Source organism: Rhinichthys klamathensis, unplaced genomic scaffold (assembly GCF_029890125.1).
Source record: "Rhinichthys klamathensis goyatoka isolate OS25496 unplaced genomic scaffold, OSU_Roscu_1.1 h1tg000387l_1, whole genome shotgun sequence".
Lineage (NCBI taxonomy): Eukaryota > Metazoa > Chordata > Actinopteri > Cypriniformes > Leuciscidae > Rhinichthys > Rhinichthys klamathensis.
This window is the reverse complement of record NW_026606891.1, coordinates 1,126,783-1,143,682: the sequence shown is the minus strand read 5'-3', so window position 1 is coordinate 1,143,682 and position 16,900 is coordinate 1,126,783. Positions and strand designations below refer to the sequence as shown.

Sequence of the window (16,900 nt, the reverse complement as noted above, 5' to 3'; positions counted from 1 at the left end):
ATTTGAATTGCTCCCTTATGTAAAACAATTCTGGTTGTTAGAATGAGGCTAAGAACAAAATTATGGCCACTCGCATGTTGTGAAACCAATGGAAAACTTTTCCTGTGCAAATAAATAAATACAAAACTTGTATGAAGTTATTAGTGAATTAGAGCCATTCAGACCCATTGCCTGCAAAAAAAATAATAATTCCACAAAAATAGTAAGGAGCTGTTTTCAACACTGATAATAAGGAATTTTACTTAAGCCCCAAATCAGCGTATTAGAATGATTCCTGAAGGATCATGTGACACTAAACTGGAGTAATGATGATGAAAATTCAATGAATTAAATGTAAAAGATTTTAAAATAGAAAGCAGTTATTTTAAATTAAAATAACATTTCACAAAAGTATTATTTTTACTGTATGTTTGATTCAAAAATGCAGTCTTGTTGAGCATAAGAGACTTTTGAACGTGTATATATATAAGATACTGACAAAATGCAAATAGTGTCTGTTAGTATTTACACTAGGGTGTAAATAACATCTAATTTCCTTTACACTCAGTGTAAATTGCCTCCGCCAATAAGTTTTACAAGCCTCTCAAGTTTGCTGTCAGCATTTTCCACTATACCCATTACCATTTATCAGTGCATAATGAATTACTTAATGATTATCATGAAGGCAGAATGATAATACATGGGGGTAATAAATATCTTGACAATGAATGCAGTGTACAATTATGAATAATGACTAACAGTATGCATCGAAAAACAATCAAGTTGTGGTTCGAAGCTGATTTGAAAGGACGAAGATTTTGCTACTGCTTACTACAAGCGTTATTAGAAAAGTATTTGTTGAAACTTTCTTGAAGGTTTGAAAGACTCAGCCTTGCTTGAAATGTATTATAAATAGGTGCACTTCCAGCCAGCATCATTACCTAGTCTAATGAATATCCATGACTTTGACGTATTACATCTAGCCAAAAGAGCAGAGTGAAATGGAGAAAAGGATTTGCTTTTTCAGGCATCTGTGTGTGGGACTCTCTCTGAAGAAGCTTTACTATCCCCGGTTCGGAGCAGCTTTTATAGCTTACTTCACAGTTACTCCTTCTCAAGGCTGATCCCCTGGGTGCACAAAAAGCTGTTTACACATCTGGAGGTCCAGGTTTTAATGTGAATCCCTTACTGTCTGTCAACTCACCGGGTCTGGGGAGCACAGTGAGATTACGCATTTCCAGCGAGCTGGGTTTGTGTGTGAGGCTGGAGAGTATGATGGGAGTCAGATGTCTTGCCAGTGAGGAGGATCATCTTGGTGAGGTAGACAGCAAAGGGGAAGAGGATCATACCAAAGAAAGAAATCTGCCATGTGTAATTCTCCAAGCTCTCCTCACAACAAAGAGCAGTTTAGTTTGTGGGTTAGTATCATTACTGACAAGTATCAGTATCATTCTGAGTATCAATTTTGGGATTTTTTTTTCTTCTGATATCCAGAAACCTTTTTAAATGTGCTTGGTCTGATGAGTTTGGTTTAGTAGAGGGTAATTGCTGTGATGTCGATTTTAATGTTTTACTTTGCTCTCTTTTGACTCAAGTAATAAAATTATTAAACTCAGTTCAATAATCATTCTCCATTTATTTTTTCTATTTATTTGGAATAAGCGAGATAATGTACTGTCAGCTTTACAACATTATCATAAATTATACAACAGTTATTTCTGATTGGAAATCTGATTGGTTAGCGCTGATATAACAGTCTAACAGCACTGGGACTTCCCCTGTTTGTGTCGCTCTGCTTTTCTGTGTTTGTTTGACACAGTCTGTGCATTATGGTGGGGATTTTACAAAAAGATTCTGCAAATTACGTCATTACACCAGTAGGTCAACTTTATGAGTGAGTCATTTTAATAATTCGCTCAATCGATTAATTCAAAAATTCAAAATGATTATTCATTCAAGAATGAAACAATTGTCTATCTTTATAAATTAATAATTTGTTTGACCAATTGTTGAAAGTTCTGATTCATTCAGTCACTCTCTCTATATCAGTCACACTCATTCATTCAACCATTTAATAATAAAAAAATGCTGATCATTTCAGGAATTAAACAAGTGACTCTCATTATGTCATTAATTCATTCATTCAATTCATTCATTCAAAAACACTGATTCATTTATAAATGAAGCAAGTTATTTTCTTTATGAGAAAGCCATTGAATCATTCATTCAACTGATTCATTAAAAAAACTGAATCATTCAAGAGCGAAAAGGTATGCAACGATTCTGCTGCTGTGTTGTTGAAGCAAATAGCAGTAAATAACAAAATTGGGTCTAAAATATGACTCAGTATTAGGGTTGGGTACCGAAACTCGGTGCCAATAGGGAACCGGTTCCGACGTAAACGGTAGTAACCAGACCGAATAAGAACGAAAATTTCGGTGCCTGATTTCGGTGCCTAACTTCATTATGCACACACGCACACACACACACACACACACACACACAATGTCTCTCGCTCTCTCCCTCTCCGCCGTGCGTGTGCTACACAGTTTGGAGCACAGTTTCTTCTGTCTCGCATGCGCGCTCTTTCTCGCAAGGTTTGGCTGCATTTGACGTGTAAAATTACGCGTCAGAACGCCCTCTGGGTGTGCCGATAGTCTGAATCCCATATAGAATCAAGCCAATTCATTGGCTGATGGCGCGGGCGCCGCATCGACGCACATCGACATTACGTCGTCATATGTTGGCGCGCGCGCGCCATCTGCTCCTCTGATTTCTCTGCCGAAAAAGGAAGCTGGTCGGCAGCGCGAGGAGCTTGGCAGCGTCCCGTTCCCTATTGAGAGAACATAGGTTACACCAGTAACCAGAGATGTTCTCTTTCATAGGTTCACTCAGCGCTGCGTAGCTAAGAAGCAGTGGATTTGTATTTGTAGGCTGCTGTATCACGTGCCGTTTGAACTGACGCGCTACAGCGATCTGTCACATTTCAAAGAGCCAAAACGTTATTTATTGTGTGAATCTCGTAAAAATATTGACAGAATCTGACAGCTGTGGATTTGTTCCATATCAAAATAAGTAACCTTCTGTCTTGTCTGTCGGTGTCAGTGTACTCTTTGTCCGCGATTTCTCTGTGTGAAAAGGGTCATTTGCGTGAGTCTCACGGTCAATGCGTGAGAGTTGGCAGCTCTGCCTGCTAGTAATCTCTATTAATCTCCAGTATTATTACATTGTTTGATACAATATTGTTTCATTTGATATTATATAAATATGAATTTTTATTTTATATTGGTCTTATTATTACCATATGTTACTTGTATTTATATTGTTTAAAGATTTAAGTTAATAATAATAATAATAATAATTCATTACATTTATATAGTGCTTTTCTAGGCACTCAAAGCGCTTCACATGGAAGGGGGAATCTCCTCAACCACCACCAATGTGCAGCATCCACTTGGATGATGCGACGGCAGCCATAGTGCGCCAGAACGCTCACCACACACCAGCTTACTGGTGGAGAGGAGACAGAGTGATGAAGCCAATCAGTGTATATATATATATATATGGGGATGATTAGGAAAATTCAGTTAATAATTCAGGAAAGCTAATATTGTGTCCAGTTTGGCCCTGTAAATTAAAGGGTATTATTTTTTGATAAAGTGTGTGCGGTTTCATTTTCTTAAGTACCGATTTAAGAACCGTTTAAGCACCGGAACCGTTTAAAAAATACCGAGTAGGTACTGGAATCGGATAAAACCCAAACGAAACCCAACCCTACTCAGTATTAACTTATTGTTTATAAAACAATTGTATAAAAGTAATATAGCACTTGCAATTGTGCTGCTCGTGTGATATTGCTTAAAAACCCAGACTGGTTGATCAGGGCACCAGGTCGAAGTAGGTCTTTTATTTTGCGTTAATGACCAGCTGACTGTACATTATCCCATAAATAAATTCCACATTAGAAGCCAGTTATTTATTGCCATACATAACCTTCCGAGACACTTTTTGCATTATGCATTCATTGTAATATTAAAATGCTATTATTTTAACATTCGTTTTCATTAGACTTTGTTTACTCACACATACTGATCCTCTGGTGGCTCAGTTTCTGGTCCTGGTTTCCAATAATCGCTGTTGCAGAAACAGTTTGCATACCTAATGATTCAGAGCTTTTATAACACTTTAAAAGTATTTTCAATGTATTAATTTACTCTCACAACAACAAAATGAACTTCCCACAATGCCGGTCACCTTACTTTTGTGCTTTTTTTCATGCATTAACCACCTTCAGAGGAGAGCTACTGATTTTCTACTACATCACATGAAACCATGAAGTTTGCAATATCATTGCCACGACTTTATGGCTCACTTGTGGCCAATGCTGCCTTTTTGTCCTAGACGTGATGGCCATTTAGGTTTTATATGCTTTTTCTTATGGATGGAAACAACATTATTGGGCAGAAAATAGCAATGATAGGCCCATTCTGTAGCTCCATAGATCGAGGAAGGTTTTATAATATAAGATCGTCAGAGGGGACGTTACAAGCTTGAGCTGCGCAGCTTCTTTGCTGCACAGATGGCGGAATCTCATTTGTTGGGCAAAATAAGCAAGGGATTGGAGAGAAAACGATATTACATGGGAAGGTTTGGAAGTTGGGTAATCCCAACACACTCTGCTGGCTGCTTGTACAAAGCTCTATGATAGCAGCTGTACTGGCCATTTGAAATATGACCTTTTCTCCTGCAATGGGAAAAAGAGCATGTGTAGCCAGATGGGGTGGTGTTTGAGGTGAACTGTTTCTCCAATCAATTATTAGGGAGGAAGCTGAACTCTTGAGGATGGATGAAGGTAGAATAGAGGTGGCTTTACTTTACTTTGTTTTGTGAGGAGAAGATATAGAGCAGTAAAGTGGATTAAGCAAATACACTCCAAAATATTTTGATATAATATTTAAGATTTAATTGGATATAAAATGTACATCCAGTTTTAACATAAACTAGACTTAGCCAATCTAGTACATGTTAACTAATTGCTTGTCCCACTGCTAGCCAAATTAATTGAATAAATTTAGTTGTTTGTACAATTAACATATTTATGCGGATTCTATGGAATTTCAATAAAATATGATTATTTAATTAAAATCAAAAGGATGCAAATACTGATTCCTGAGCAACTTAGTGTGTGTGTGTGTGTGTGTGTGTGTGTGTGTGTGTGTGTGTGTGTGTGTGTGTGTGTGTGTGTGTGTGTGTGTGTGTGTGTGTGTGTGTGTGTGTGTGTGTGTGTGTGTGTGTGTGTGTGTGTGTGTGTGTGTGTGTGTGTGTGTGTGTGTGTGTGTGTGTCATTTTACATTTATCATTGAAATTATCACAGTATTTGGAAAGAGAATTGCATCTTCCTCAAATTCAAGAAAATTGTTCAAAGGAATTGGAATCGTTAAATGCCAAAAGTCACCATACATGATGCTTTTGAAGCTGAATTGTAATTGCATGAAAAAAAAAATGGTTTTGGACCGACATGAGGGTGAGTAAATGATGACAGAATTTTCATGTTTAGTCTTCTGTAATCTTACTCGGCTCCTATACAGAGCAAACACAGTGCAGGGATTACTTGGGGGCAGATTGGTCTGATGAGAGGCGTAATGGGCCGTCATTCAGTGGCACCCAGGTGGGAGTGACCAGATAGCCATCCCTGAGTAAGGCCTTTTCTGACAGCTCTGTTCCACCACCCGCTGGCAGCATCATCAATAAAACACACCCAACCCTTCCCCAGTTATCACTCAAATACTGAGCCTTGTCAGTACTCTTCGGCAGATTATGCCAGACGTTGCAGGGTCTGCTCTGCAGATAACTGCAAAATAACCCAACTTTCTTTATAAGATATTTATTAGCTAAGGGGATGGAAGGGAGGGTATTGCTGAGCCTGCACACTGCCATAGAAACTCATCTTTTTATTTATTTACAGTGAAGATATCATCTCCCGTTTGGGCCACTTTCCACCAAGCAATCAAAACAGGCATGCAAAGATCGGTCCTACTATCTCCCTTTCCCTGGCTGCTGAAATTGGTCATATTTCTGATATGGAAATTGTGTTTTGAATCACTGATGGTCATTCACATCAACTGTTTTCTCAGCAGAATTGCTGTGTGAACTTTGCGTTGTCTGTAGCAATGCAATGTGTCAGTATTGTGAATGTGAGGGCACATTGATGAGATTCCACTGGATGTAATGACTGAATGCAGCTTTTGCCTGTAAAGCTGTTTTCAAATTAGCCGGGCTCACAATGATCCCCTCGTACATTGCACTACTTGACTTATTTTTCCGCTAAATAAAATGGATAATAGAGAATTCAGTTGCTTTTGATGAGGTGGTGACTATTAGCAGACTGCTGCAGTGGTGATTTACTACAGCTAAGAAGAGATTTGTATTCAACCATTTCTTCTCGAATGGGAGGGCTCACATCTTGTTGGTGGGACATTGTTGATTGTACTACTGCCTGTTTTATAAGGGAATGTGAGACGGTGGTTATCATTCACTATTATTTCTATATTTTTGTATACTTTTTATACACTATTTGCATGCCCAGAAAAGATTTTCATGCAAAATTTCCTTTAAACTGGTGCATTCTGCATAAATTTGTTCTGAGCCTCATTCTCTTTTTGATGAATAAATCCTTTTTCCTGATTTTTATCAGAGAGTACATGCCTGCAGTTAATAGTGTACACAGCCAAATATTGTTTGTTTATAATAGAATATAATATATTAAAAATATTTACATAATGTAAATTGTAAAAAAAAAAAACATATATATATATATATAGAGAGAGAGAGAGAGAGAGAGAGAGAGAGAGAGAGAGAGAGAGAGAGAGAGAGAGAGAGAGAGAGAGAGAGAGAGAGAGAGAGAGAGAGAGAGAGAGAGAGAGAGAGAGAGAGAGAGAGAGAGAGAGAGAGAGAGAGAGAGAGAGAGAGAGAATAATATTTATTATAAAGTATGAATATATTTTTATAGAACATTCTGGCATAGCCATTCCTGTTTCTAAGCCTCCTAGCTCTGTGGTTTTTGCAGTTGCAAACTTACCAATGAACCATGATATATGTGAAAAATGTTTTTTACTGACAGTTAGTGAATGAGTGCATAGTGCATTATATCTGTTTGATAAACTATTGTTTGAATTGAACTGGTTGGTTATTGCTTGTTACGTTTCAGGCAATGATAATCGGTTTATTTTTGATTATGAAAGACATTAATTTAAATTCACTGATTATTATGTGCCAAATAACAATGTTCCATTTCCAAACGACAAATCCTTCCTGCAATATTCAGCATTGCAGAGTAAGTCTGAAACTCCAGATTTCGGTCTAAAAAGGGGAAATTGACTAGTGCAAATGTGGCCATGAAGAAAACTACTTTAAAAGAAGCCTTTTAAATTCCCATGGTTGCATAAGATGATATAAGTAAAGAAAAGTGCTTGTGTGCAGCTAAACATATTCATCAGTAAAAGGCATTTCTCAACCATTCACCGTATCTATTCACTCTGATTGAACGACTATGCAGGGCTTGTCAAAAGGATTATTGATTTTCATATAATGCAACAAGTGTGTTGACAATGATCTGTGGTGGGTGCTGAGCTGAGGAAATAACTAACTAATTATAATATCACAAAGAAAAGACCCATCTAGAACAAATTCATTTGAAATGCATCCATCAATATCTTCTGCATATGTTTGATGCCAGAAAGGAATCGTATTTGAGCATTATTATTGTGTTTGTGAAATGCAAAAAAAGCTTAGCATTAATTCGAGGTGATGTCTTAATTCTTTCCCAGACGTTTCATAAAACAAACAGTTACAAAACACAGGTGCAAATGGTGGAGAGAAACCATTATGTTGTCTCTTAGGAGCTCCTTGATATATTCTTCTGTTGGAAAGCTCATTAAAAGTTGAAGCAAAAAGTTGGATTTCCATTTTAAGCGTTTTTGAAATTTCAAGAGATGTTATTACAGCGGATTACTGTAAGAAATCATCGTCAAACGCTCAACGTGTAGCAACCTGACATTAAATGTTCTGGAAAGATTAAGCAGCTTGTCTCTTGGTAATTGCTTACCTGCAGTGCTTTTTGATAATGACAGAACTGGACTCGAAAGCATTAACACCCTGCACTTTTTACGGGCACACCAAAGACTGCACAGCTATTTCACCACAATATTCTGCTATTGATTAAGTCGCAAATTGACCAGTAAGGAAAGGCCTGCTGAGCCGAACCTTGCATAAAGCAAGCCTGCAAAGTTACAGCTCTTCGTTGTCATCTATCTCATAATATGCAGAGTCTCTGCCAGTATCAGCATCGTAGTCCACCTTGAAACATCCTCTCTTAGCAGTCCAGATTGTAACAGATTGTAAAATGTGCAGAATTAATGCAAATAAATTGGTTGATAAGATTTCCTAAAAGCTGTTTTTAAATAATTCAGTCACTGATTAATAATTAGGGCCAGATGCACAGCATTCTCAAAAATGACTGGGAAATGAGTTTGCGGTGTTTTGCTTTGGCTCATGGCTAGCTTGAGACTCGGGATCCCATTGGGAGACATTTGCTTGTGTGTCTCTGACCCCTTTACTCCTGTTGAAAAGAGAGGAGTGAGCGCTAATGAAAAGTAAAAGAAAAAAGAAACCTCCAAAATCTCATAAATATGCAGTTGTGTTTTGTTGAAGTCAACGTGACTTTAGAAAAACTGCATTCACAACCCATTTACTTGTGTAATGTGACATTTCCCAAAAGAACAAGAAAAAATGTAGGGCAGGAATTGATTTTATCCATCGGGAACTGATCAAATTGTGAACATTGGTCTCTGTGACAGGTGAAGAGAGGTTTATATATTGATATATAAGTTTGGGTCAGTGAGTAATATATATATATTATATTAAATAGAATTATAGATTTTTTTTTTCAATAAATTCAATGAATAATTGAATCATAAAATCAACACCAGGAATTTTTATTAGGGAGTCAGTTTTGATTTCATGTTGACTTTGTGACTTTACAAAAGATCATTTTTCTTGAGAATGGCGGGTTGCTGTTTCGGCTTATTTACTGTGTGGTTTTAAAGGAACACGCCGACTTTTTGGGACTTTAACTTATTCACCGTATCCCCCAGAGTTAGATAAGTCCATACATACCTTTTTCATTTCTGTGCGTGCTGTAACTCTATCTGACGCACCCACCGCTAGCCTAGCTTAGCACAAAGACTGGATGTAAATGTCTCCAGCTAGCATACTAATCCCAATAAGTGACAAAATAACACAAACATTGAAACATCATGGTATTACTTGGTCTCCACTGTTTATTGTCGCAGCTCTTTACAATTCAGCGAACATCCATGATAAACTATGCTTTTCTATCTAATTGCTGACTCGATTACTCCAACTCTGAACAAACTCTCTGCTCCTCACCGCGGTGCGTCTCAGGTGCTGCAGTAATCACTCCGCCCAAGTAGCAGTGCTTCGCCTTCTGAGAATATAGTTCCCAATATTTATACGGTTAAAAGATGGCTGTGTCTCATATGATCTTGTTATTTGTACACTCTGTGACTATACAAATCACAACATGTAAATAGGAAAATGTTTGCGTTATTTTGTCACTTATAGGGATTAGTATGCTAGCTGGAGCCAGTCAAGTCTTTGTGCTAAGCTAGGCTAGCGGTGGGTGCGTCAGATAGAGTTACAGCACGCACGGAGATGAAAAAGGTATACTATGGACTTATCTAACTCTGGGGGATACGGTGAATAAGCCAAAGACCCAAAAAGTCGGCGTGTTCCTTTAACTCGTAAAGATCCTAAAATAGCTGCTGTTCAGTCTGGTGTGGCTTGAGTTGGAGTTATTTCTGAATGTGAGTTCACAGTGCGCAAGATCTCTCAATCCAGCCTTGCAAAGATTAACTCATTAGCATGTGTGGAGTAGTGTGGAAAGTGTGTGTCATGTCACGCCGTTCTTACATCATTTCCAACTCTGTAGATGTCAGTGTGGTTGAGTCAGAGTTCTTCTCAATGACAGTGTCAAAGGACTGAGGTTCTGTGGAAGGAAACGTCTGTTCTCCGACGAACAGAGAAAGTGCGCGACTCCTTGACAATACCTTATCTAAATAATATCACGTTTTTGTGTGTGTGTCTTGAGGGGCCCTCTGTTTATTTCTCACCTTATTTGGGGTGAAAGTGGAATGATGTATTTTAAGATCCAGCTTTATTTGTGCTGTATTCACTGGCTAAGATGGTAGTCACTCACCTCAATTCCTTAAAAATAGCCCATGGGTATTTTATTAACATTTTATGTTTTGTCATTTTTATGTCACTGGCTTGTCACAGTGATAATGACTTCAAAAGCAGTGGTGTGGATGAATTGTGGAAAAGTATATTAAACTGATTTGAAATTACATTAAGCAAAGACCTTTTAGCTATGTAAACTGACGCACTGCATTTAATGCATCATTAACCATGCAGTACAAATCTTGTATGAAGAGATTAAGAGACTTTATGATAAAAAAAATGTGCAGTGTGTTACTGCTTCTTGAGCAGACCGATATTTTATAAAACAAAAGTGCCTTTATTAATGGGTGTTTCTTCAACACCAGGTACTTTTACATACCAGGAATAAAAAATAAATAAAAAATATCATCATATAAAAACTATATTAACTAAATATATAAAAATCTGTATAAATAATTTTAAAAACTAAATATTTTACTGTACTCATTGATTTTTGCTCCTTTTATTTAAAGGAAAATGGTCAAAAGTTGCAATTGCTTACCAGAGATGACAATGGCAATGCAGAGCATACTTGAAATATGAGACATTTGAAGTGTGAGGAAAATTAAGGTAAATATGATTGAAGTGATACAAATATCAATAATTGTAACGAGGAGTCAGATGCGTTCAGATCCATTTGCAGCAACAGAGTCCAGGGAACCAGGAAAACCAGAGATACTTGGAAACGCTCAGGAATGCTTGGAAATGTCTGCAGGGCAAAACAAGACTTCGCAATGAACATGGGGAGAAGGGGCCAGATAAAGGAGTCTGAGTGTGCACAGGTGACAGTGATGATGATGAGGCAGGGATGGATGGTGATCAGATGGTGAAGGGGGTGATGGGAAGTGCAGTCCTAATATTCAGGGGAGAGTGATCTGATGACGCCAGAAGGAGGTGTTGTAGAGCGCTCCGTGACAATAATAATGTTAAAATAGTATTATTTTATATAATACTAAAACATATTTAGTGTTTTAAATATATTTTAATTGGAAATATAATAATAATAATAAATTAAATTAATAATAAAAGTTTGTTTACAATCAAGCTGTAATTTTGTAAAATTATGCAAAAAGTGTGAAAATATTGTTTGTGTTTATTTAGCTTACCGTATGTAAAATGTTTGTAATTTAATTATCCTTAGCTAGGCAAAAGTGTCCAAAATGTTCCAAATGTCATTTGCATCAATGTCATTTCCACCACTGAATGCTAAAAAACTAAAAATATTTCTGGAAATATGGTGGAAATTATACTGTGGTGGACATTTTAATGATAAATGACTTTTGGGTTGTTACTAACGAATATTTTGGCAATCGATTAATCGGTCTATTATTTAGACAATGAATCTAGTACTCTGATATTTTTTTTTTTTTTTTTTTTTGTGTGTGTGTGTGTGTGGTTATAAAAATAGATCTAAGTGAACAATAGCCTAAAATGACTTCAAATACATATATAAATGTATTTTTATATATAATATCCAGGAACCACAAATTTATATATAATATAAAAATGGGGCAATAATAATTCAAATAAAGTTTTAGAAGCAAGTATTCATATGGTTTTATTGAACAACACTGATAAAATACACAATGTAAAATAATATAAACATAATCAACTTATGTACATTTTGGATTATATCAAATGCCTGCATAGGGCGCCAACAGCCGGGTGATTGTTGTTGTTACACTTTACAGTAAGATCAAATCTTTATTTAGTATTGGCCAAACAACATTTAATTCAAGTGTCCACTTAATCTTACATTTTTTCTTCTTCTTTAGGATAGATTGATGTTCTTCTGTTGGCATAGGTTTATAAATTATTTACATTACAAGTAGGTTTAATCTACAAACTCAAGTTTACATTGCGTGAACGTTATAAGCAACTCAAACTCACAGCATATGCAGAGATAGAGTTTGTTAACTCAGCTGCTGAGACATTCTCCACACATGTAAATGATAACAGTGCAACACTTCGCTATGAAACACAAAGCGTGTCAGACTTTATATGCGTTCCCAAATGCACTTTATTGTAAACCCAAACAAACGGCACATGCAGAGACTGAGTTACTGTAGAGCAGCATGTACTGTGAACTCTGAACCGCTGGAAGAAAAGTGTAACCTTCATGCTTGTAAATGCTTAAAGTGCCGCCCGCACTTCATGGATTCAAGTCTGTGGAATGCCCCACTTCCGGTATTTTGCCGGTTAAGGTAATATTTAGGAGGATCTGTTGACTGAAATGCAATATCATATACATAACTGTTTTCAGTGGTGTATAAAGACCTTAATTAATGAACCGTTATGTTTTCATTTAATTTATTTTATTTTTTCCCACAATATCACACATTGCATTTGTTGCTACATCAGAAGCAGTTGTTGGGGGCATATTACAGAAGTAACGAGTTAAAAATATATTACTTTTTCAGCAGCCTTACCTTAGAATGAGCCATTTCTATCTACATACACCACGGGTCCCCTTACATTGCAATGTGCCGACATGTTACAGTAGCCCTAAACGGACAAACGCGTTTCGTTACTATGTTGTTCTTCGTGCAAGGAAGCTAGCTAAAGTCAGCGAATAAAACACTGACACAATGATGAACAAGTAACAATAATATTCGCAATAACATCGTTTTACTGAATAATAAAGTAAACCTAATTTCTTAATTTATCTTTGTAAAGAAACCTCATTGCTTAACTGGCTACTCTCTGCTGTCTCGCATCTTTTCCTGTCGTCCACCGTAACTTTTGTTGGTTGCAATTCGCAACCTCACCGCTAGAATCCGTTAAAAATCACACACTGTACCTTTAATTGCCACAGGTAAAATTGTGATCAAAAATTGTGCACTCAAATTTAATCGAGGAATGACAGTCCTAAATAACTTGAAATAAGTTCCTGTGAAATAAACTAGTTAGAGTGTGTCTTGAGTGTATTTTCTAACAATTAAAGGGTGTAAATTGGCCAAAGTTGAAGAATAATCCACATGAACATTATTGTTGTTACTAAATCGGTTGCATTTCTTTCTATCCACACAGCTCTGAAGAAGGGCCGGTTCTGGATCACACCAGACCCCTATCATAATGATGACAACATCCAGATCGGCAGAGAGGTGAAGATATCCTGTCAGGTGGAGGCCACGCCGCCCGAGGAGCTGATGTTCAGTTGGCTTAAGAACGGCCGTCCACTGCGTAGCTCAGAGCGGATGGTCATTACCCAGACTGACCCAGACGTTGCCCCAGGAACCACAAACCTGGACATCATCGACCTCAAGTTTACTGACTTTGGCACTTACACCTGTGTGGCCTCACTAAAGAACGGAGGGATACCCGAGATCAGCATAGACGTCAACATCTCCTCCACCACTGGTGAGCTAATCTTATTCTTTACAAATAAAAGAGGGTAGCTGGCTTTTACAGAGCTTCTAAAGTATAAAAATATACAGACTTTCGCACAAGAAACTTTTTGCATGCTCACAAGAAACTATTTCATACGCACAGGAATTTTTTGCGTGCTCACGCGTTACAATTTCCAGTTTATGTATAGCCTACTATAACCTATTTCCTTTGCGTCACTGCTATTTTACTTTGCCACAATTCGTCTGTGTGCATTGTGCTGATAAAAAGTGCTCAAATTTTGAATTTCGTAAGAGTAGTTTGTCTAGTACAAGGCTGGATCCAGCTACTTATCTCATTTAATGAAGCTTGAGCCTCTCCTTAATATAACACAACACTATCTAAAGTCTTTTATGTCTATGGCTCTGCTCACAATAAGCGCTGTTAGAATTGAATGAAGAAAATCAGCATTTCTCCACCACCTGTAAGGATGTGTTAAATCCGACAAAGTGGTTTAACAAAGGGTGTTTTGATCTTGTGAAATACAACATTTTTGTACATTTTACTGTATCAATATGTTTTAATTGGCTGTAAAAAAAATATATATGGGACAATATAAATAGGTCATTGACAAATAATTCTTCAAAAAAGGTGTTTTTAAAAAATCGTAAACAATGTGTTTAAGCAAGTTTCAACTGTTAAATAACGTTTATAAAATTTTTTTTGACTGTTTTTATCTCAGGTCGTACAACCAAATAGTTGTACATATACAGTATACTGTAGTTGTACCACATGACATGGAAAATTTGTTTATATGAAAGGTTTCAAACCTAAAATGATGCCATAGTATTTACTTTTTGTATTATTAGGACACCATTTCAGACAGAATTTGTGAATTTGTTCGGACAGTTGCACCACCTGACATTTTGGGGGTTGACTTTTAAGATGACAAAACATAAAATAATATGTATTATTAGAATGTACTAAAAAATGAATAAAAAATAAAGAGGTTTTATAGAATTAAGTGACATATGTCATGAATTTATCAAATTATTTTAAAAGAAAATAATGCGCTTGGACACAAAATATGCACGTCATGTCATTGACCCAAATACTGCCCTAACGAAATCCAAATTTTGATAATTTTTATTGTTTTTTTTTATAAACCATATAGGACAATGCACACTAAGCCACCTACTGCGCCATCAGCCTATTTCACGGTGTGGTGTATCGGCCGCCACAGAGTTAAATCCGTTAAAGCGGACATACGGCCTTGAAATATGACACACTGCCCTAACGAAAGCCACATTTTGAGCAAATAGATCTTTATTCATGCGCACCCATACTCTCATTTTCTTCATAGTAAAATGGCAGTGACGCACTGGCAAGGAAATAGGTTATTATACATAAACCAGAAATTGTAATGCGTGAGCATGCAAAAAAAATCCTGTGTGCATGAGAAACTTTTCTATAGTTTCTCATGAAACATGAAAGTCTGTGTATATATATATATATATACTGTATATATACACTCACCGGCCACTTTATTAGGTACACCTGTCCAACTGCTCGTTAACACTTAATTTCTAAGCAGCCAATCACATGGCGGCAACTCAGTGCATTTAGGCATGTAGACATGGTCAAGACAATCTCCTGCAGTTCAAACCGAGCATCAGTATGGGGAAGAAAGGTGATTTGAGTGACTTTGAACGTGGCATGATTGTTGGTGCCAGAAGGGCTGGTCTGAGTATTTCAGAAACTGCTAATCTACTGGGATTTTCACGCACAACCATCTCTAGGGTTTACAGAGAATGGTCCGAAAAAGAAAAAACATCCAGTGAGCGGCAGTTCTGTGGGCGGAAATGCCTTGTTGATACCAGAGGTCAGAGGAGAATGGCCAGACTGGTTCGAGCTGATAGAAGGGCAACAGTGACTGAAATAACCACTCGTTACAACCGAGGTATGCAGCAAAGCATTTGTGAAGCCACAACACGCACAACCTTGAGGCGGATGGGCTACAACAGCAGAAGACTCCACCGGGTACCACTCATCTCCACTACAAATAGGAAAAAGAGGCTACAATTTGCAAGAGCTCACCAAAATTGAACAGTTGAAGACTGGAAAAATGTTGCCTGGTCTGATGAGTCTCGATTTCTGTTGAGACATTCAGATGTTAGAGTCAGAATTTGGCGTAAACAGAATGAGAACATGGAACCATCATGCCTTGTTACCACTGTGCAGGCTGGTGGTGGTGTAATGGTGTGGGGGATGTTTTCCTGGCACACTTTAGGCCCCTTAGTGCCAATTGGGCATCGTTTAAATGCCACGGCCTACCTGAGCATTGTTTCTGACCATGTCCATCCCTTTATGGCCACCATGTACCCATCCTCTGATGGCTACTTCCACCATGTCACAAAGCTCTAATCATTTCAAATTGGTTTCTTGAACATGACAATGAGTTCACTGTACTAAAATGGCCTCCACAGTCACCAGATCTCAACCCAATAGAGCATCTTTGGGATGTGGTGGAACGGGAGATTCGAATCATGGATGTGCAGCCGACAAATCTGCGGCAACTGTGTGATGCCATCATGTCAATATGGACCAAACTCCCTGAGGAATGCTTCCAGCACCTTGTTGAATCTATGCCACGAAGAATTGAGGCAGTTCTAAAGGCAAAAGGGGGTCCAACCCGTTACTAGCATGGGGTACCTAATAAAGTGGCCGGTGAGTGTATATATATAATTTATTTATTTATTTTGCAAAGGTCCCTTTAGGGGCTCCGTAGGTTTTCCTCTTTCGGGGCAATTTTACCAATTTAATTATTAAATTATCTCTATGAGACGACCTACAGGCAAGAAACATAAACGCCAATGTGGCTTTTTTAAAACACATATTGTTAAGTAAATTGTTTTGCATTGCAAAATAATACATTTAAAATGACAAAATATTTTTTCTTGGCTACAATTTATTAGATTTTTCTTTTAATATATATATTAACTTTACTTGCCTGCCACACATATCCAAATGCCCACCCCAGGATGGAATCCAAAACACCACTGACCTCATGCATTAATGTCTTTTTACTTTTTTTTCCAATTTTTGCCGATAATTATTTGTTTGTTTGTATGAAGGTCATACACCTGAATCTGTTAAATATCATTGCCATGAGGATTCAAAGAGATATGCTGAGAACATCAGTCTTTGAGTTTCAGCAGATGATACCGTACCATGTTTTAACCAGCTTGGCACTTACAGCAACATGGATTTATTAATTATAAATCTGAATTAATTAGAA

The 16,900-nt window shown here is 37.3% G+C and overlaps 1 protein-coding gene across 2 annotated transcripts in view; it reads left to right on the top strand.

Annotated features, from left to right (window-relative positions):
- The window catches only part of mdga2a (MAM domain containing glycosylphosphatidylinositol anchor 2a), a 146,413-nt gene that overhangs the window by 68,895 nt on the left and 60,618 nt on the right, over positions 1-16,900 (top strand). For both annotated transcript variants that reach the window (XM_056234036.1, XM_056234037.1), the window contains exon 7: positions 13,306-13,635. In XM_056234036.1, the coding sequence (XP_056090011.1) occupies positions 13,306-13,635 (330 nt within the window). The remainder of the gene's footprint in view (positions 1-13,305; positions 13,636-16,900) is intronic.